The 20,964-nt window shown below is 48.8% G+C and overlaps 1 protein-coding gene across 2 annotated transcripts in view; it reads right to left on the minus strand.

Moving 5' to 3' along the window:
- Positions 1 to 20,964, minus strand: part of LOC146809183 (uncharacterized) — a 214,040-nt gene that overhangs the window by 119,929 nt on the left and 73,147 nt on the right. For both annotated transcript variants that reach the window (XM_085614302.1, XM_085614303.1), the window contains exon 4: positions 20,844 to 20,883. In XM_085614302.1, coding sequence (XP_085470428.1) covers positions 20,844 to 20,883 — 40 coding nt within the window. The remainder of the gene's footprint in view (positions 1 to 20,843; positions 20,884 to 20,964) is intronic.

The raw sequence follows: 20,964 nt of genomic DNA on the forward strand, positions 1-20,964 counted from the left end.
GCTTGGCAGTTCAGGCTGGACTGTTCCCATAAAGCACAGGGTCAAGACTGATTTGCATATAGCTGTGTCTGAACTGGGGTGGCAAAGTGAGCTAAGGAATGATGATTGATTCAACCCAGATCTGTGACTGGGTGTGAGTGTTTGAAAAGTTTCAGCACTCCGTCCATCATCTACTTGTGTTTGCTTTGTTCGCCCTAAGTTGGCAGACGTGGTTCCCTTGCTCACTTTGCCACTGGATTCAAACTCTGAAGAGGGCTGTTAGCCCGAAACCAGTCCCAGGATGCTCGTTTCCAGTCCAGGAAGACATGGCTTGGCAGTTTGGGCTGGGTTGTTCCCATGAGGCACAGGGTCAAGACTGATTTGCATATAGAGGAGTCTGAACTGGCGTGGCAAAGTGAGCCAAAGAATGATGATGGATTCAACCCAGATATGTGACTAGGGGTGAGTGTTTGAAAAGTTTCAGCACTCCGTCCATCATCTACTTGTTTTTGCTTTCTCCTCCCATTCCAGGCAGCCTCAACTTTCCCACACCCTTGCCACCGCTGACCTTATTCCAGAAGATCTCTCAGCTGTCTCTCATGTCTCTTCCGTTTTTAGTATTTTGAAACATACATACGAACATTCACCATCACTCATCTAGCTCTTACAAACCATGGGCATCAAAGCATTCCGATTTCCGAGGTATACTGAAAAGATTGAACTGTAGTAAAAACAAACATTTGCAATGCAATTGGTCGTGCCATTGGGACATTATATGTATTTAGCTTTGCAGCACATTAGCGTGAGTGCTGAGACATCTACTGTTCTTTAACATGGAGGGAAATTAAGCACCAAAATGCGTGACACTCCACTGAAAATTCTGCAACAGACAGTTCATCGTTTTACACACAACGTACTTAGTGCACATAATCACCTGGAGCACACAGAGCTCTTTATAGAACAGGCAGGTGCCTGAGGTACTTTTGAGACAAGATTACACAAAGCAGTATTTGATTAGAGCGGCGCTGAGCGCAAGTGGAGGTGAGGAGAAAGGTCACTAGGTTCACATAATAGCAAGGTATCCTCAGGTCCATTTTCAGGCACCGACTATTGTTTATGGAGGGGAGGAAAGGAAATAAAAATAAACAGGGATGGATGCATTCTGGGCAAATTACTTAATGTTCCGGTGATAAAAAAATGAATGTGCCCGTCAGTGATGCAACAGGCGCTGATGTAAAGCGCTATAATACCTTTGGGTCGCGTTTGCGCAGTATAAAACAAAAAAGTCAAAAAATACCCCTGTTGCCATCCCTATCTTCCAATGGGCGAAATAGTCGTTAAGATAGTGGTGACATTCACTTGATGAAGAGATGTTTGTAACCTCCTAATCACAGGTTCAAATCCGTCAAGGAGTGAATAAATTAGGGCCAGCAGGTTACATAATTATAAGACCTATTGTTCTGGCAGGTAGGGACCGATTAGCCTTGAAATGTGCATTACAAATATGAAATATTATTATGCATCATTTAAACACAGTGGCACCTGAGATCAGTGCTATGAAATTCCCGCGTGGTATACAGTGCTGCATCAAAAAGCATGAATAAAGAGAGCTCAGGATAGTACCTGCGGCTGGCCTCCTCTGGCTGTGATTCAGGAAGAAGGGAAGGGTGCTGGACCTGCCTTGAGAGGCAGAGGGGTCTGTGGAAACAGCCTGTACTTGTAAGGAGTGGGGGTCTTCCCTAGACAGACCCCCTCCCCCCAGAGGTGTTAAATGGTAGCGGCAGTTTCAGTCGATAACCTTTCAAGTATTGCCCGGCGGTAATCGCCTCTCATACCACTCGATAATTTACCAATGAAAGAGGCAGGCGCCGGAGACTGGAAGGCAGGAAACAAAGTTTTATTCCGTCGGAGCAGAACACATCAGATCAGACAGCAAGGTATCGTCACGAGGTGCTCTAACTGCATCTCTGAGGCCTGGCCTCTTATACACAGGTTTATTGCTTTATTACACATGGTACATTCTTATTGAGACCTTGATGTACGGAAAGACATTCCTTGGAACCCCCACTTCAAGCTCGTTCCCACACATATCTACAGTAGAAGTCCCCAGCCCACCCACAGTAGGAGATGGCTATCACGCAGCTGGATATTCCGCCAATTCCCGGGGGTGTGTGCAACCGGCCGGGTCTCAGGGGGTAGGGGCTTTGATCCACCGTAATCCCCTTGATGTGGGGTGTTTCCCTTACAGTAGGGGCAATAAACTGCATCCGCAGGGCTAGGTGATGGCCTGGGATCGGTTCGGACAATGGGGCGCAGAGGAAGGGGGTTTATCAAAGAGGGGCATGACCATGTATGGGATGTCGGTCAGGTGTGGGATGTGGTTCCATGGCAGGGTCGCGCTGAATGAGAGGGTTTATGGCCCGTGTATGAGAGAGCGGGGGTGGCCGGCGCGCGGGGGATGCTCGCAGCGCCAGGGGAAAGCGCTGGCGATCGAGAATGAGCGGGGAGAGAGTGGGGTGCCTAAAATGGCTGTCGTGTACTCGCTGTGCGTGGCGCTGGGGAGAGGCAAGATGGCGCAGATAATGTTCAGTTACAAGCTAAATTTCCACAGTCCTCCCTTTTAACATATCTCGCCAGCTTGTCTAGTTCGGATCTATCCCCATAATACTCCGAACTTCCACCTCATACAGAGCTTTCATTCGCTCTGTTTCAAAGTCCAAAGTCTTAGGGCAGATGCAGTTCATAAAAAGCGAACATAAAGGTCGCAGACACTGAATCCCCAAGCAACATCCACATAGTATCACAATTGGTATGAGGATAAATGAAAACAGCCTCCATCCCCAACTTTTAATAGTGTCCCAAAACCAACTCCCCAGTGACCATTCTTCTTGCTCTTGATGGACCTCTGCGGACAGTCTGTGGAGGTGTTCAATTGCTTTGTAGACTGAGGGTGAGTTATCCGGTACGTAGGTACAACAGCTGGACCCAATGATGCGGCATGCTCCTCCACGATCAGCCAGAACCACATCTAGAACGAGGCGGTTCTGAAGGGCCACTAAGCGGACGGCCTGGAGCTCGGCGGTGTTGTTGGCGAGGGCGCCAGCCGTAATGTTCATCGCCGTTTCGACTGCCTGGGTTAAGTGGCGGATGGCACGGCTGTTTGCCATTGGACCCCAGAGTGGAACAAGGCCTTTCACTGCGTCCATGAACTGTGCTCCGGCGGAGTCGGCTTGCACAATGTCTTTGGCCCGTTTCTGTCGGTGATGGTTTGCTGGAGCCACATATGTCGGAGGAAGGACAAAGGCGATGTAGCAGGTGCCTCCCCAACCTTTCGGAAGCCAGGTGTAGGCCTTAGTACCACAGACGAAGTACATATTCGGGGAGGCAACAAAGGAGGGTAGGTCAACTGAGTCCAATGTTCGGGTGATGAGGCAGGAGCTGTGGCCCACCAGCTGCGCCCCCAGGCCTTCGAGGCACACAAATCCAGTGATGTTGATGACGGACAGGGCCACTGTTAGGGTGGCGGCCGTCCGTTTCCGGAGGTAAGAGAAGGTGGGTCTGGCTGGGTTGTTGAACACTTGCATTTCAACTCGTTCTTTGGCAGGGATGTCCATGTGAAAGGAAGTGTTCGATCTCAGAGAGCAGAAGAGGGCAGAAGTTCTTCCAGTTTTGTTCAGCCAGAACCCATGGTAGAAGTGTGACATGGTTCTGCCGGAAGTGGCATTGTCCTTGTAGCTTTCTTGCAGGAGGATTAGCCAGGCGAGGCAGGAACCATGGACAGAAAAAGGTGAAGGGATGAAAGGGATAGAGTGTCCAGTGGCATGTGGTAGCAATCCACAGATCCAGCAATTAGTGGCGTTGGCAGCAAGATTGTGTTGGTGGAGCAACTGCACAAAAGAGTTATTCCAGAACTCCTTACGCCTTTCTCGGAGTTGGGGTGAAAGTGAGATCAGATGGTGTTCTTTCGTGGTGGTAGGTTGAACGGTGGTCAGCAATATCTTATGAGCGGGTGTGCTCTCCTCCATGATCCAGAAGGTGACCACGAGGAGAAGGCAAAAGAGAAGGGTAATGAAAAGTGCAATAGTCTTTAAGCTGTGCATTCCGTCAGTCTTTGGGTTTTTGTAGTGGATCTTCGGACGTCCGGTTGCTTCCATCATCTTCATGTCGGGGGCTTCCATCACCTTCAAGAGACTCGGTAGCGGACAGAACCACAGACTTTGTTTAGTTTCTCTCCTGGTGGCCTTTGAGGTGACTAGGCTACCGCTCTAAGATTTCCACTTAGCCTGTGGTCTGCTTAGCCGAAGTTCTCTACTTTCGTCGCAAGTTATACCCTTCCTTGGATGGCACGGTGGGATCAGGATATCTTACTAACTCGAGTGTCTCTGTATCTGGGCAGCGGCTCAGGGATGGTCGGTCTTTGTCCAGAAGTTCTTCTTGGGCGGTGATGTTGTCCGTGGTTGTCAGGGTCGGTGATACCTTCTTGCAGTGGTGTGCATGCAGCCAATTGCGTTTCCCCTCCAATCGAAGAGCTGTTCGGGTGGTGATCAGGACTTGCAGGGGGCCCGTCCACCGGGGCTCCAGTCTCTTGGTGCGCTGGAAGTTACGCACTAAGACGAAGTCACCGGGTTGGATGTCGTGTCCGGGGCCCCTGGAAACATCGGGAATGGCGTGCAGCATCTGCTGATGGATGACAGACAACGTTTTAGTTAGGTTATACAAATAGTCAGACATGAGGACGTCCGGGACGTCGTGGATGGATGTTGGCTTTGGAGCAGCCCAAAGGTTCATGGGCCGCCCGAAAATGACCTCGTAGGGGGTTAAGTGGTGTTTAGTGGGGGTGGAACGCATTGATAGCAATGCTAGCGGGAGAGCGTCTGGCCATCTCAGTCCTGTGGTGGCGACTATTTTTGCTATCTTAAGCTTCAATGTGGCGTTGTGTCGCTCAACCAAGCCTGCAGATTGGGGATGGAAGACCGCATGGAATTTCTGTTTTACACCCAACCCTTTTAAGATGAGTTGGATAACTTCGGCTACGAAGTGGGGGCCGTTGTCGCTCCACAAAATTCGACAAAGGCCGTATCGGGGGAAGAATTCCTTCAGTAGTACTTTCGCGGTAGTCATGGCGGTGTTGTCGTGGGTTGGATAGGCTTCCACCCACTTGCTGAAGGCACACACAACGACAAGTACGTACTTCAAACCTTGGCACCTTTCTAACTGGACATAGTCCATTTGTAGGACTTCAAAAGGGTGATTGGGGACCCGAACCCTCCCCGGGGTACAGCAGTTCCTTTCCCAGGGTTGTGTTGGAGGCATACTAGGCATTGTTGGACCAGACGTTTGGCTGAGTCTGGGATCTTGTCGTTGTGCCAGACTTTGGAGATGAGTTCGATCATGGGGGCAGACCCTATGTGTGCGGGGGAGTGTGCCATGGTCAGCATGGGGATCAAGTATGAGTCTGGTAGCAACCATTTGTTCGAGTCTTTAGTCCGCCAGCAACCATCATCGTCCTTCAATCCCACCCGTGCCCATTCAGTTAACTCGTGTGGTGTACTGGCTAATTGGATGTCCCTAATTGTTTCCCTAGCATCCTTCCATTTCTCAGCTTGTGACCTGGTCACGTACATACGGGTCGTGGACCTATTCTCGGCTGTGGTTCGGGCAGTAATGTCAGCTAGTGCATTTCCCTGTCCTATAATGTCTGTCACCTTCTTGTGTGCTTGGCATTTGATCACAGCCAGCCGTGTGGGGAGGAGGACCGCTTCGGTCAGGGCAGAGACTAGATCTCCATGCAGGATGGGTGTGCCATGAGAAGTCAAGAATCCCCTCTCTTTCCATAAGAGCCCAAAGTGGTGAACTACCCCGAAGGCGTACTGACTGTCTGTGTAGATGTTTGCGGTTGTCCCTGCTGCCAGGATGCAGGCTCGTGTGAGAGCAATTAGTTCCGCCGCCTGTGCGGATCGCTGTGTGATGCGGGCTGTCTCAACAACTGTTCGGTCTGTGGTGACTGCATAGGCAGCTGAGGTGGTGCCATCGGGGAGCTTGATGCATGAGCCATCCACCCACAGTTCTCCGTCAGGGTCCGGGAAGGCAGTATCTCGGAGGTCGACCCTACTCTTGGTCTGTTCGTCGGTGAGGGTCACACAGTCGTGTATAGGGGACGCATTGGGATCAGTGTCAGGGAGAGGTAGTAGAGTAGCTGGATTCAGAGTGGTGCATCGTTTCAATGTGATGTGGGGTGCAAGCAGAGTCAGTTCGTAACCGGTCAGTCGTGCGCTAGTCAGGTGTTGAGTCTTGGTTTGGTTCAGGAGGGTGTCAACCGCATGGGGTACCAATACTGTGAGGGGGTTTGAGAGTACGATCCCCTCGCTTTGCCGGATAGAGATAGCCGCGGCGGCTACTGCTCGAAGGCATGCGGGCAAAGCTCTGGCTACAGGGTCAAGAGTGGCAGAGAAGTAGGCACAAGGGCGTTGTTTAGGGCCTATGGACTGGGTTAGGACAGACAACGCACATCCCTCCCTTTCGTGGGTGTAGAGGGAGAAAGGTTTAGTGTAGTCTGGGGTTCCTAGGACTGGGGCCGAACAGAGGGCGTCTCGTAATTCTTTGAAGGAGGATTGACATTCGGGTGTCCAGGGGAGGGGGAAGGGGACATCTTTAGCCAGCAGGGAAAGCAGAGGTTTTACGATAAGACTGAAGTTTGGCAACCATTGTCGACAAAAGGAGGTGAGGCCTACTAGGGACCGCACTTGCTTCTGAGTTTTGGGAACAGGGGTTTCTAGGATGGTCTGAATTCGGTCAGGGGTAAGTTTCCTCCCGTCTTTGGATAGTAGGTTGCCTAGATACGTTACTTGGGGCTGGCAGAATTGCAATTTCTTTCTGGAGACCTTGTGACCGTTCTCCGCAAGGAAGCGGAGGAGGTGAATGGTGGCTGTGACGGCAAGTGGAGTGGTGTCAGCCGCCAAAAGAATGTCATCGACGTGCTGTATCAACACCACTCCATCGGGTAGTTGGACTGCATCTAGTTGCCTCTTGAGGGCTTGGCTATAAATACTGGGACTCTCAGTGTAGCCTTGGGGTGCCCTGCAGAATCTGTACGAACGGGCTTTTAAAGTGAAGCCGAACAGGTAGCGGCTGTCTGGGTGGATGGGGATGGAAAAGAATGCGTTTTTGAGATCAATAACAGTAAAGGTGGTGGCAGTGGATGGAATCAGGGTGAGGATGGTGGTGATGTCTGAGACCACGGGGTACTGGGGTATGACTACTTTGTTAACCTCTCGCAAATCAACAATGAAACGGTAGGCTTTCTCATCTCCCTCGCCTTGCTTCTTTACAATGGGTAGGATAGGGCTGTTGCAAACATTACTGACTACTTCTTCTACCACTCCTGCCTCGACTAGGGACTCGATGATTTCCACCAACGCCTTCTCGCCTTCGGGTGGAATCCGATACTGTGGAAGCTTTGGGAGCACTGCGTCCGGTCGGACGGTTATGTGTACCGGGTCGATCACCATGCGCTCTACATCTGAGTCGGTTTTAGCCCATAGATGTGAAGGTAATGTGTCGAGTAGGGACATGTCAGCATCGGTTATAGAGAGCATACGCCGTGTGTGACAGGGTCTGGACTGATCTGGGTTATCGTGTAGGATGACTCGAACTCCGTCTGGGGAGCATCTGATGGTAGCTCGAAAATGTTTTAGCAAATCAAGTCCCATAATAGCATCGGGGGTGTTGGAGGAGAGCAGAAAGGTCGTGTCAGTGGTGTTATCTTCTAAGTCAAAGGAGATTGGTGCTGATAAGGGGTTAGTGGAGGGCGTTCCATCGAAGCCTATTGAGGTTACATGTGAGCCAGACAAGGGTGCCCTAGGGATCAGTTGTTTGGATAACGCACTACGTGTCGCCCCAGTGTCTACCAGGAATGGAGATTTTGTGCCCAAGACCTTAGCAGTGACGTAAGGACCTTGCTGGTCAACACGGAGTTCGACTGGATCCCTCCCTTGCCCCTGGCGGTCCTATGCGAAGTCATGGGTGCTTTCGTAGTCGGACTGCTGACACTGGTTTTGTCGGGGGCGATCAAAGGTGTTTGGTCTGCCTGGCCTGTCGTTGATGGCGTCGTTCGTGTGCCCTCGTCCCTGTCCTCTATTTCTGGGGTCATATGCTGTGTCTCTGGGATCCCTATTTTTGTTCAGTTCCAGAAGGACCGGGCACTGGGATTTCCAGTGTCCGAACCCTCTACAGAATGCACATTGGTTCCCATCTAAGTCTCTCCGTCCGTTGTAGGGTGCAGGTGTATGGTCTCTAGGGGGTAGCTTTCTAGGGGCGGTTGGTTGGTAATTCCCTTTCGGGGGTTCCCTTCCTATGGTCACCCCTTGCAACTGTGCTATCATTACCCTCTCCTTCAGTTCCTTTTTCTTCCTCTCTGACGCCCTATCGTTCTCGTTCTCCTGGTTTTCGTAATATTGGGCCATCTGGAGAATTGCTGCGGGTTTGGAGGCTGCCCAACTACTCTCGCTGGTCTGTAGCTTCTGGGAAACTTCTTGTGACAGACCCTTCACATAATTCTGGACAAAGAGGTGATGTCCAGTTGCAGTGGTCATGTCCTGGCCACTATAATCGGAAAACACAGTCTCGAACCGAGAGAAATATTCAGACACATCCTCCTGCGGTTTCTGGCGACAAGCCGTCACTATTGACCAATCTACCTTTCTTTCCGGGATTAGAGTCTTCAACTTAAGTACAATCTTGTCTGGGAGCTCTAATATGGCTTTCGGGGGTTTCTGTCCAGGTTCTCGCTGTTTATCTATGGTATCGAGTTGTACCCAGGTATATCCGAACGGCTCAGCGTGGTCAACTTTCCGGATTTGCTTCCACACATCAGCCGGCAGACATAGCACAAAGAACAAGTCGATATCTGCTAAAGTCATTATCGTAGAACCTAAGGCTGTACCCAGTTCAGTGTAGAAGGCAGTCGGGTTCTTTCTCAAGTCGGGTAGAGTTTTTCTAAAGGTCAAAATTTCTTGTCGGTCCCATGGCTGGTAGACCCAATTATATACAACCCTTCCCTTCGCATCTTGGTGGTTGATGTCGTCATGTGTTCCCTGACCTCGTGGGGGGACCCAGTAGGGGGCAGCCTCTTTGATGGGCATCATGGTATCAGCCCTTCCTTCTTGGGGCTTAGTCGCTATGGGGGTTTCTGCTTTGGTGGTCTGCCTGTGTTCTCTAAGGTGTCGATAGACCTCGAGTGTACGAGTGAAGAGGTTCGTTACATCGCCCTCTCCTTCTTCCCCAATGTCTACCTTCCTATATAGGGTCGCTAAGCCTTCGGGACCTTTATCGCGGTACCTATCCTCATATGCATTTAGGGCATGATAACAAAGTCGTACGACAAAGTGTCGTCTGCGGCTGTCTGCATACGAGTTATATACGTCTGTTATATACTCCTCACTTTCCTTACGCTCCACTAGTGTCTTTACTATTTTGTCGATTCCTGCTCGTTCATCCTTCGTTAGTCGATTCATTCTGGTGGAATCTTTCTTTCTCATCTCAGGGTCATCCAACGTTATTGCCGACGTTGTGTTCAGTACAGGAGGCTCGGCCGGCGCGGAGGCCGTGAGGACCGAGGCCCCTGTACTGCTTTCGTTCGTGTTTGGGGGTTGCGGGTGTTGCACTATTGATTGGGAGGGTGCGTATGGAGGGGGCATGTAAATGATCGGGGGACCTAATAGTAATTCATCATTCGTTCGCTGCTTAGAGGATAACTCAGGGTAGAGCAAAGAAGGGGTCCTAACAGCGTACTGGCCTGATGTTTCGGGCTCCTGTCTTAGTTTAGTTTCCCTTCTCTCCTTTATTTCTTCTTCTAACTTTCTAGCGGCAAGGTGAGCTGCTTTTCGTAATTCCTTTTCTGCTTTTACTTCTTCCCTCTTTTTCCGTTGCGTTGCTTCTTTGCGCCACATGCCGATACTGTCAAGCATAGTAGGCGTCGTCTTATTGCTACGCAGAGCTATTTCTAGCACTTCTATCTTATGGTCGTCGAAGGATCCCATCAGTGGCCACTGACTCTCGGGGTCCTTCTTTGTATATTTATGCCATAGCTTGGTATAAGCTACGGCGACTAGTCCATATTTAGTGAACATGTCCTTATTAGGGGTGCCTTCCAGTGGGGCCGGATGGTCCACCTCTAATAAGCGGTCCGGGCAGAACCAACTACCAATCAGTGGGGAGAAGATAGGCATGACGGGTTTCAATGAGGACAAAAGTCAGCACTACCTATCTTTTCACTGCTTGCAAAGACTAGACAGAATATCTCTATTCCTCGTTATTTGTAAGCAGAGAATACCTCCAAAAGAATAAATATCGAACAACTAGTGTTCGGACAATCAATCAATCAATCAATGGGGAGATAAAGATAGGCACGACGGGTTACAACGGGGACAAAAGTCTGCGTTACCTACCCTTCACTATTTGCAAAGACTAGACAGAATATCTCTATTCTACGTTATTTGCAAACAGAGAATATCTCAAAGAGCACTATTCTTCAAAACAATCAATGTTCGGACAATCAATCAGTGGGGAGATAAAGATAGGCACGACGGGTTTCAACGGGGACAAAAGTCTGCGTTACCTACACTTCACTATCTGCAAAGGGAGAGAGAGAGAGTATTTCTACTCCTCCCCGTTTGTAGACAGCGAATATCTCAAAGAGAACAATCAATGAGCACAATCAATGAGCAATACTAGTATTCCAAAGCTTCAAACAATCAATCAATTATTTCCCAATTTGTCGTGTATCACGACCTTACCCGGACCACGTGGACAGTTAGCCTGATCGTCCTCTACTCTCCGTATTTGCCGCGGCACTCCTGATGGTTCCCAGTCAGGACCGTAGATCACTCGAGAGAGGTCTGCTCGGAACCAGTGAAGTTCGGATGATCGGCTGCCAGACGAGGGTCTATTGGGCAGGAGCTCTCCCGATCGTTGCAGTCGTTCACTCTGTCGTCGGGACCTCTCCCACTGGATCCACGTGTCGCTGATGGGCCCCACGTTTGGGACGCCAATTGTTAAATGGTAGCGGCAGTTTCAGTCGATAACCTTTCAAGTATTGCCCGGCGGTAATCGCCTCTCATACCACTCGATAATTTACCAATGAAAGAGGCAGGCGCCGGAGACTGGAAGGCAGGAAACAAAGTTTTATTCCGTCGGAGCAGAACACATCAGATCAGACAGCAAGGTATCGTCACGAGGTGCTCTAACTGCATCTCTGAGGCCTGGCCTCTTATACACAGGTTTATTGCTTTATTACACATGGTACATTCTTATTGAGACCTTTATGTACGGAAAGACATTCCTTGGAACCCCCACTTCAAGCTCGTTCCCACACATATCTACAGTAGAAGTCCCCACCCCACCCACAGTAGGAGATGGCTATCACACAGCTGGACATTCCGCCAATTCCCGGGGGTGTGTGCGACTGGTCGGGTCTCAGGGGGTGGGGGCCTTGATCTACTGTAATCCCTTTGATGTGGGGTGTTTCCCTTACAGTAGGGGCAATAAACTGCATCCGCAGGGCTAGGTGATGGCCTGGGATCGGTTCGGACAATGGGGCGCAGAGGAAGGGGGTTTATCAAAGAGGGGCATGACCATGTATGGGATGTCGGTCAGGTGTGGGATGTGGTTCCATGGCAGGGTCGCGCTGAATGAGAGGGTTTATGGCCCGTGTATGAGAGAGCGGGGGTGGCCGGCGCGCGGGGGATGCTCGCAGCACCAGGGGAAAGTGCTGGCGATCGAGAATGAGCGGGGAGAGAGTGGGGTGCCTAAAATGGCTGTCGTGTACTCGCTGTGCGTGGCGCTGGGGAGAAGCAAGATGGCGCAGATAATGTTCAGTTACAAGCTAAATTTCCACAGAGGCACCTCCGATATCACTGCCGCACTGATGCCTCATTTGTGCCAAGCATCCCTTTGCTGTTATCAGTGACCCCACACTCCACCTGAGTCCCGAGCACTGCTATCAAGCATTCATTCCCTGCTATTTTAAGCAAAGCAATTGAACATGAATACATTTAAAACTCGTTTATTGGTAAAAACATGATTGATTTCAGGGACGTGCTTGTTGTTGTGAATAATCCTTGCAATAAACTGCGAGATGTGCGTTGCCCTGCCACCCTGGTGGATTAAAATAAATGTGAGAACACCGAGCAGCTAGCAATAAAGTTGGCTGGCTGCTCGGTGGACAAACATATGCAAATCTATTTTTTTTTTTCAGGGGGTGGGGGAGGATGGCCCTTGGCTCTGCTGCACATGCTTTTGGCTGGGCGAAGATTTCTTCGACCTTGAGCCAGAAAGCAGATCAGTGACGACACACAGGAGGCAGGATCTGTGTATCACTGCCAAAACAGCTTTTGATTTGGGCGTTATTTGTAAAGCCCAGGGAGGAGTCAGAAGCTCCCCATTAATTCCAATGGCAGGGGGCAGGGCAGTCCGTCTTAGAGAATGACAAAGTGGGGTGTGGCCTATTCCACCAGACTCAGCAACAGTTGCTTATTGGTGTGCTGGGGTCTGGGGGAGGAGTTGTCCAAATCCAGCATTTTCCAGTCTGCAGTCACGAGGAGCCCCGCTCGAGAACGTTCCAGTGTAGGTGATAAAATGCTGCAGGACCATCGTCCGTGAAGTGTTTTCAGGTCTGCGTTTCTGTGTCGCATGTTCCAGACCGTTCAGGTGCTTTATATTCCTGTAGGTGCATGCCTGTAATGTCGGTGAGTCTGATTGGGGGCAATTGTACCTTTACGTTTTTGACACTGTTCTGTTTATTAATACACAGCCTGCAAACCTTTCCTGCCTGTTAGCCATTTCTTTTAATTTATTCCCTTGAATAAACTTTCCCTTTATTAAATCATTTTCCATCTCAGGGAGCACCGCCGGCACAGCGCGCGCAGGGCTTCCTGCAAGGTGAATTGTAAATAGAGATTAAAAAAAATAATTTTGGTGCGAGTGATAACGCTGCGAGAGAGCCACCAGGGGATGTGGTGGAGGGCGGGCGTTGAGTGCATGTAAAATAGGCCTGGATAACTTTACTGCCACCAAAGGAGTGCCTGCCTTAAAGTTAGTTAACCCATCCACTCATATAAATTATTTACATTTCTGCTGGATTGAAGCATCTGAGTAACTGCCTTTAAGTTTTTCATTGATGCAGCGCAGCGTGCAGGCTTCACCTGAAACTTTAGATTATATTTTCGCATAATTTTGCGGCCAAGTGCATGATGGTCATGATAATGATATTACACTTTACAATTGACAGAGAAAGACGAAACCCAGTTACCCGACTGACCTCCTGCCCTGAGCCTCAGATCCTGATGCGATGCCTCTCCTAGTCACAAAGTCCCGGATAGCCTTGTAGTATTAATTATGTTCAGCCACCTCCCTCTCGAGTCCCCAGGGACCAGGCCCCGTGTGCCTTTTCAACCCCTACCCCACCAGCAGACTGGCTGATCAAAACAAAACAGTGTGCACCGGGAATGCCTTTTTCATGTCAGGGAAAACGAAACAATACATGGATTCCATTAACAGCAAGGGACTGTTGTGTAACGTAAAAAAAAAAAGCAGTTTCCAATGCACATTCTTTTCTCAGTTTGCAACGGCTGTGCGTTACTTTGGACGTGGTGACTTGTATTTACTGTGTCAACGCTGCGTAGCGACTTTGTTCAATAAACCCCAAATAGTAAAATTCCATGTGAATGGTATTTATGTGCGTGTGGCAAACCTGCTCCGCCAACCCTGGAGAGGTGGAATGTTCCCTTTGGCTTCCACCCATTGCACCCCTTCTTCCTGCAGAGCCAATTCTGGGCAAGTCATTTAATCTACCGGTGCCTATCAAAAACAAAAAAGAACATATCCTTGTGTAACGTAACTGCTCTGATATAAAGTGCTCTGATACTTTCAGGCCACGTTCAGTCTATATAAAATTGCAAACAAACCTGAGAACATTGTAAAAATAGGTTTTGCATTAATAATTCAAATTAGTGATTATTTGTTTTTGTTACTTTCTCAGTAACAGCTGCCTTAAATCATGTCACAAACTGGTGAACTCAAATGTCTGTACTATGTTCTAACAGCCTTTTGTCAATCTATGTAGCGTGCCAGATAGGTGCCCGGTGACGTCCTGCCTCGCTTGAGACATCACAGATCACTGAGGCCAGTGAAGAACAGTGTGCAGATAAATCCCATTTGTACAGGAATGATGCCACCTCCAAGTACATAAACTCAGAATGGATGCCATTAATGCAATGCTAATGATGTGTGGATTATTCATTAACACCTGATAATGAGAACACGCTATTGGTAATGGCCTGAAAATGGCTAACAGCCTATGTAAAGTGGTTTGATAAAAGCAGGAGCTTCCAAATGCAAGAAATACAATGCAAGCCATGTCTCAGGACATAAACAAAAACACTAGGCCTGGTCAGAGACGTTTTAAGACATGGGCAAATTGGGCTCAGCTCTGGCCCAAGGCCTCAGAATTTCATGGGTCCCCTTATGGAGCCAGCTCTGTTATGCAGAGATTCTTGCCCTGATGACATTGAATAATTTTTACACAAACTGTTTTAAATATAATTTTCCTTCAATTTAATTTGAATGTAGGTGGTGTGAGAGGCTATCATAGATGTTTTTCAGAGAAATGCTGTCTTTGTTTTATGCAACACCAATATAAAAAGTTTCTTTTAGATCAAAAGAGGACCTCACATATGAGAAACATGAGTGTGTCACAGAGATTATTTACAGTAATATTGGTTAGCATTATTGACGTCATAACTAGAATTTAACAATTGCTTTATTAACCTTCTTGCTTTCTCAAATATGCTTGAAAATGCACCATTTGCCTGCTCTTTTTTCAAAATTTTCTTGGGGGCAACCCGGGGGGACCCACCCCAAACCCCCCTTATGGTAGTCAAGCTCGCTCACTCGCTGCGCTCGCTCGCCACCGGCCTCTACTCAAAAACATTTACGCCCTGCCACTTTCAAATGTCACCAGCCGCCACTGGCTGTCACTCCATCAACAGTAAAATGAACACTCGCCCGCGAAATGCAGGTGCATTTTTTTAACAAGGGAAGCGGTTACATACAAGAAACTTAAAAGCGCATGCTTTCATTTCAGGAAATAAAACCGTGCAACAGGAAATAAAGATTAACATTTGTACAGACTAGAAAATCAGTTAGGCTTTTGCTATCTCCGTGTTTCAGTTTGTTAAGGTGCCGGGGCGAAATTCCTTAACGGAGCCTTTTGGGCAAGGGTGGCTGCTAATAATTCAGCCACATACCAACAAAATACCACAAGTTAACAATTTTTCCACCGCTTCTTGGCAGCATTCACGGGCTATGACTCACTACCAATTCCCCTGCAGGAAAAGCCTGTTATGTCACTCTCACACAAGACTGAGGTCAAGCCAAACGATGTTTAGGGGTAGAAATAGGCTAAGCCGTCCTTCCTAAGTCACACTTGTGCACACCCAAGCACTTCTTCTTCAGGCAGACACGTCAGGGGTGAATGCGCTGAGGCTATGGGCTCCGTGTCAATAAAGTAGGACTTTGCCGTATACAACAGTCCATAATCTGGATTTTCGCAACAGGGATCCGGTAAACTGTACGTGATCACGCTTCCCATTCCACAGCTACTACATTAGACTAATGACAAAGTTGCAATGTGCGTCCACTCTGCATTTAGCAACATGGACTTCCAGTGACCAGAACACAACATGCTGCACCCCACCTTTAATGGTTACACAAACATATGTCTGTTCCTTTTACTGTAATAAAGAGGTGAATTGATTCAGTTTATATTATGCAACACAAGGGCAGACGGGGGATCCCTAAGGCTGGCATAGCACATAAAATGGCAATTGTCTGACCTGGCACCTTGGCGTGGGTCTCCCTTCCATTCTTTTGCTGTTGCCTCATATGTTTTTGCTGGTTATAGATGCTTTGGGCACTGTGCCACTGCTGTCCAGTGCCACAGTGCAAGTGCTCCCTATGGTACATTGATGTATGGATTAGTGACTCCATGATTGGATTATTTGATTTACTGGTCAGACCCTAGTTCAGTGCACTGAGTGTGCCCGGGGCTTGCAAATCAAATGCTGCTGGTGGGCTTACAGCACTCGTTGTGCCACCCACAGAAGCAGCCTGTAAAGTGTGTCTCAGGTCAGCCATTGCAGAGCCTGTGTGCAGTCTGATACTGCCATGCTGACTGGGCAAATGCACCCACTTGCCAGTCCCTAAACCTTCCCCTTTCTGCATATTAGTCACCCCTATGGTAGGCCCAAGGGCAGGGTACATTGTAAGTATAAGGTAGGACCTGCCCTGGTGTGTGTGGCATGTCCTAATAGTGAATTACAGCCATTTCCGTTTTTCACTATTGCAAGGCTACCTGGTCCCCATAGGCCAGAATGGGCAGTTTGATTATTACATCCTATAATCCTAACTGACTCAGGGAACTAGGTAGAAATTCGAGTTCAGTATGCCTAAACTCAGAATGATAAAATACATATTTTAGTGAAGTTGGTTTTAACATTCTGTGTTTGAAAATACCACTTTTAGAAAGTAGGTATTTTCTTGTCTAGCTATCCAAGCCTGCCTCTGCTAGGTTGTGTATTCATTGTCTGGAGTTTGTGTGACAGGGGCTGGGGGATTCCAGGAGACAGGGTGAGTCAGCACAGGGCTGAATAGAGAGATCTGAATGTAGATGGGAGTAATCCTGGGCATAGTACTACACTACGCTCGCGGAGCGTGCGTAGTTTGCGCTACTACGCACTACGCGAATTGCACATAGCACAGTGCAAAAACATGTAGCATAGAGTAGCGGGCATTTTTTGCTTGCTCGCGGTCCTCGGCGTCAAGTTGGCGACCGCGAGCGAGCAAAATCAATATCCCGGCGAGACTTTTTCCTCATTCGCGATCAGCAACATCAAGTTGCCAATCGCGAGCGTGGAAAATAATCCTCCCGGATGTGATTCTCAAAGCAGGGAGGTCAGGTTTCTCATTGCGAGTGGTCGCGTATGCTCGCGACCTATCGCGATGAGAAACTACCAGTCCGCGTTGAGAAAGCTGCTGCTCGAGTACAAATCTACTCGAGCGGCAGAAATTGACCGCTTGCACTGTGCAAGGTGCCATTTGCAATGATTGCACAGTGCTGGACAAGCATCCAGCACTGTGCAATCAGTGCGACCAGCATTTCCCTACTGCACTATGCAGTTCGTGTAGCTATGCGTAGTGCAAAGTGCACTTTGCGCAGCTACGCGTAGCGCTACTACGCAAACTAAGACCAGGGTTAGATGGGAGTTGCACCTGGGACCTGAATAGGGCGGTGCCTTGTCTCCACAATGCTGGCTCCACCTCCTGTGGTGCGTCTGATGTCCCTGCACCGCACTGTGAAAGGAAAGAAGGAGTCATGTAAACAGAGTGCTCCAAGACTGACCAGAACTTGTTTGGACTAGGCAAAAGCCTCTCTGCCTTCAAAGAACAAAGAGAAACTGTGTATAAAAATGGGGACCCAGAACTTTAGATCACCTTTGGGAAACATAAAGAAACCTTTGCTGAGGAGAGGAACCACAGAGACTGAGGAGAGACTATCCCAAAGCTTAAGTGCTGCTTGGGAGATTGGCCTGCAGTGGTTGCCTGACTGCCAAAGAAAGGAGAGAGGAACTTTGTGTGTATTTTCATCAACTTGTGAAGGATCTCCAAGGGCTTGAGAAAGAGCTTGCCTCCTGCTGAAGTTTCAGGGACAACAGACTTCACCCACCAGCTCCCCAAGAGTTCTTTGGAAGTGCCTGCAGTTGTGTTGGGCTTTCTGAGGGAATGCGTGTCGCAAGGACCTGGAAGCGTGATGCACGAAGAAGAAGCATGTCGCTGAACTGCCGCTGTCGCTTTACAATGCGAATGCACCTCACATCACCGGAGAAGAGGATCGACGTCGCACCAGACGCAGCCGCATCATCGGAGAAGCATGTCACCGCCACAGCCGCTGTCGTCGCATCACTGGGAAAGCGTGTCGCCACTGCAGATGTTGCATCATTGCCGAAGCTCCTCGCATTGCCGGAGAAGAGGATCGACGTCGCATCAGATGCTGCCGCATCACTGGGAAGCATGTCGCAGGGCCTGTCGTGTCTCAGAGGAATCGTTCAGTCGCCACACGGCTGTCGGGCGTGCACGCATCGTGTCGCATCAAGAAGAAAATGCCATCTTTGTCGCATTGTACCGGATCTGCATCGCATCACGGCGTTGCAGGCCGCATCACCGCGGAAGCGCAGTAAGAAACCGATGCATCACCTCCCCTCGCAGAGAAGACCCGACGCATCCCCTATGCATCAGTAGAGGCCCAACGCATCACCGTTCTTGCTTGTCAGGAACCGACGCATCACCTTCCCTGCAATACTTTCGTTGTATAGCGTTACGCCTCCTAAGGTACATTGAACTCAATTTGACGCATTTTACATCTTAAGAGAACTAAGCTATTTCTACCATTTTTAAAATACAGTATTGTGGATTTTTGTCGTTTATGGTCTTGTGGTAAGTCTATATAAATATACTTATTTTTAATATACAACTTGTGTGGTATCCATCTGTAGTGTTGTCACTGGGTTACTGTATGTGTTCACAAATGCTTTACACACTGCCTCTGAGATAAGCCTGTCTGCTCGTGCCAAGCCACCAAGGGGGTGAGCAGGGGTTATTTTAGGAGTGTACCCCCTTACCCTGACTAGACGCAAGGGTCCCTACTTGGTCAAAGGTACCTACCTCTGCCAACTAGAGACCCCCAGATCTAACAGCAATCACACCGTCTGCGTATAGGATAATCACAACAAGATTCCAAAGTCTAAGCCAGTCTATCAAACGCCTATTGCCTTGACCGCCGTTATCAGAGTTTACATGGAGACGAGATAAGATATGTGCTTCCTGAATAACCCTTGAATAGCTCACGTGAAGATACTCCACCCCGTTCATAATTAAGTTAATAAAACAATGAAATGTTACAAGCATTTGTTTGCTGCAGGCAATGTTTGTGGTAATTTCATGTAAGCCATCCTTAAAAACCGGCAAACCTGTCCATATAGAGGGTCACAAACTTCTAAAAACTGCCCTAAACACTGATCGGTCAGATATGCCCACCGGACACTGCCAGATTGCGCTATAAACCAGTCAGACTCTGGTGGGAATTCCTCCAACAACAAGGGCGTCTCACAAGCAGCAGAACCCTGTTATAGGACTGATTTGCAAAACTTTTGTTTACACTTTGTTCGTGGCCAGTCACTTTTCTCTATATAGTTCTGTGATCTGTGGACGTTCACAAAACCCAGGACTAGATACTTGGGAGAGATTTCCAAAAGTGAAAACGCACCTTAACAACTTTCAACCTTGCATGCAAACATATTCCTCAACAAAATTAGGTGAGCTATACATCCTTGAAGGGAGCATCAACACACCCCCTTACTTCCCCGAGTGACCCTATTCAGTCCTGTTCTCAGTGGTGTCAACTTCCCTCACATCCCTTACCTAATGCCTACCCACACCCCCGGGACACGTCCAACAGCAGCTGAAAAGCCCGGCAGTACATGTGCTGCACCTCCCTGAAGAATGCTTTTGTGTCTCGCAGGTTCTGCTGCAGGCAAGCACGGTACTTGTTGTAATGAATAAAGCTGGCACTCAGCTCCCTGGCCGGGCCAGGCCTCCTGCCGCCGCTAGGCTCCATCTCCAGTCTCTCCTCAGTGCTGCAAACACCACGATCGAACCCCTAGCACCTTTATCTTGCGCGACCACCAGGGGGACGGTGGGGGTGTTACAGAGCCTGCGCACCACCCTTTGGATCTGATAGCCAGTGTAGCCAGTCTTCTTTGACAGCACAGAAGAATAGACAGCTGGCACAAATGCGCACAATCTTCCTGAGACAGGTCTGCGCATGTACAACCCCCACACTGTACAACTAATCCTACCGTGAAATTTAACACATGCGTACCACCCATAAACAACAATTCTCCCTCTAGTGTCTTAATCTTGCGCCTGCGTTTTTTTCCAGAGGTTTCTGAACTGTTTTCACCAAAACAGGAGTCTAAATCTGCACCACTCGATAGGGTACTGCGTTCTTTGTAAGTTAAAATTCCTCACTCTGTAAATTTGAATACTGCCCCTCTGTGGGTGTGTCACGAGAGAAACACAGAATAGTGACTTGTGTATTTATAGTGGTGCAAAGTTCAAGCTTGAGACGATTAGAACGCACACTAAACAAGCATTGGCAATGCTATTGCATTACAAGCAGAGTGCGTGCGTGCAACAAGGCACGAAGGGGGGGCGGCCGCGAGAAGGCATTGGGAGGTGGGGGGCACGAGAGGAAAGTAGTCTGTCCAGTAAAGGGACTGATAGCTGTGAAAGGACACAAATGACGACATGGTCGTCATAAGGAGGGACTTAGAAGCTTACAACCAATAGGAAGGCAACATTTTGAAACACAAGCCAATGAAAAATGATGGGCAGAGTGGGCAGAGTTTCACGAAGCTTCCAGCTATACCGTATACTGCATGCCTCGCAAAGCGGGCAGCGCATGCGCTGCAACGCTAGGTGAGATCTAAACAGGTGATATAAATTTTAAATGGCCTAAAGACAGTTTCAGTAACATGACAGCTCTCATAATGCGAGTCATCCTTTTTAACATGTTCTGACATGGTCTGGTATGTGCCTTATTTCATATGGGATGATAGGTGACATACAGAAGCAGTATATTACACCAATGGCTATGTCACTTCCTCTCCTTCCACTGCTGATAAGATCCCTCCTGCGATGGGTATTGGGTTCAGGAAGGGGATGTTCAGGAGAGGGAGGTGTGTGCTACTCACCAGCTCGGATTGCTGAAGCTGGTCACAATCTTTTTCTCATCTGCAAAGAAGAAAGGTCAAACATTAGGCAATGAAATCCACGCATGCGCACAGCACACTCAGAGCTCAGTATCGTACATGG

Source organism: Triturus cristatus, chromosome 7 (assembly GCF_964204655.1).
Source record: "Triturus cristatus chromosome 7, aTriCri1.1, whole genome shotgun sequence".
In the NCBI taxonomy this organism is placed as follows: domain Eukaryota; kingdom Metazoa; phylum Chordata; class Amphibia; order Caudata; family Salamandridae; genus Triturus; species Triturus cristatus.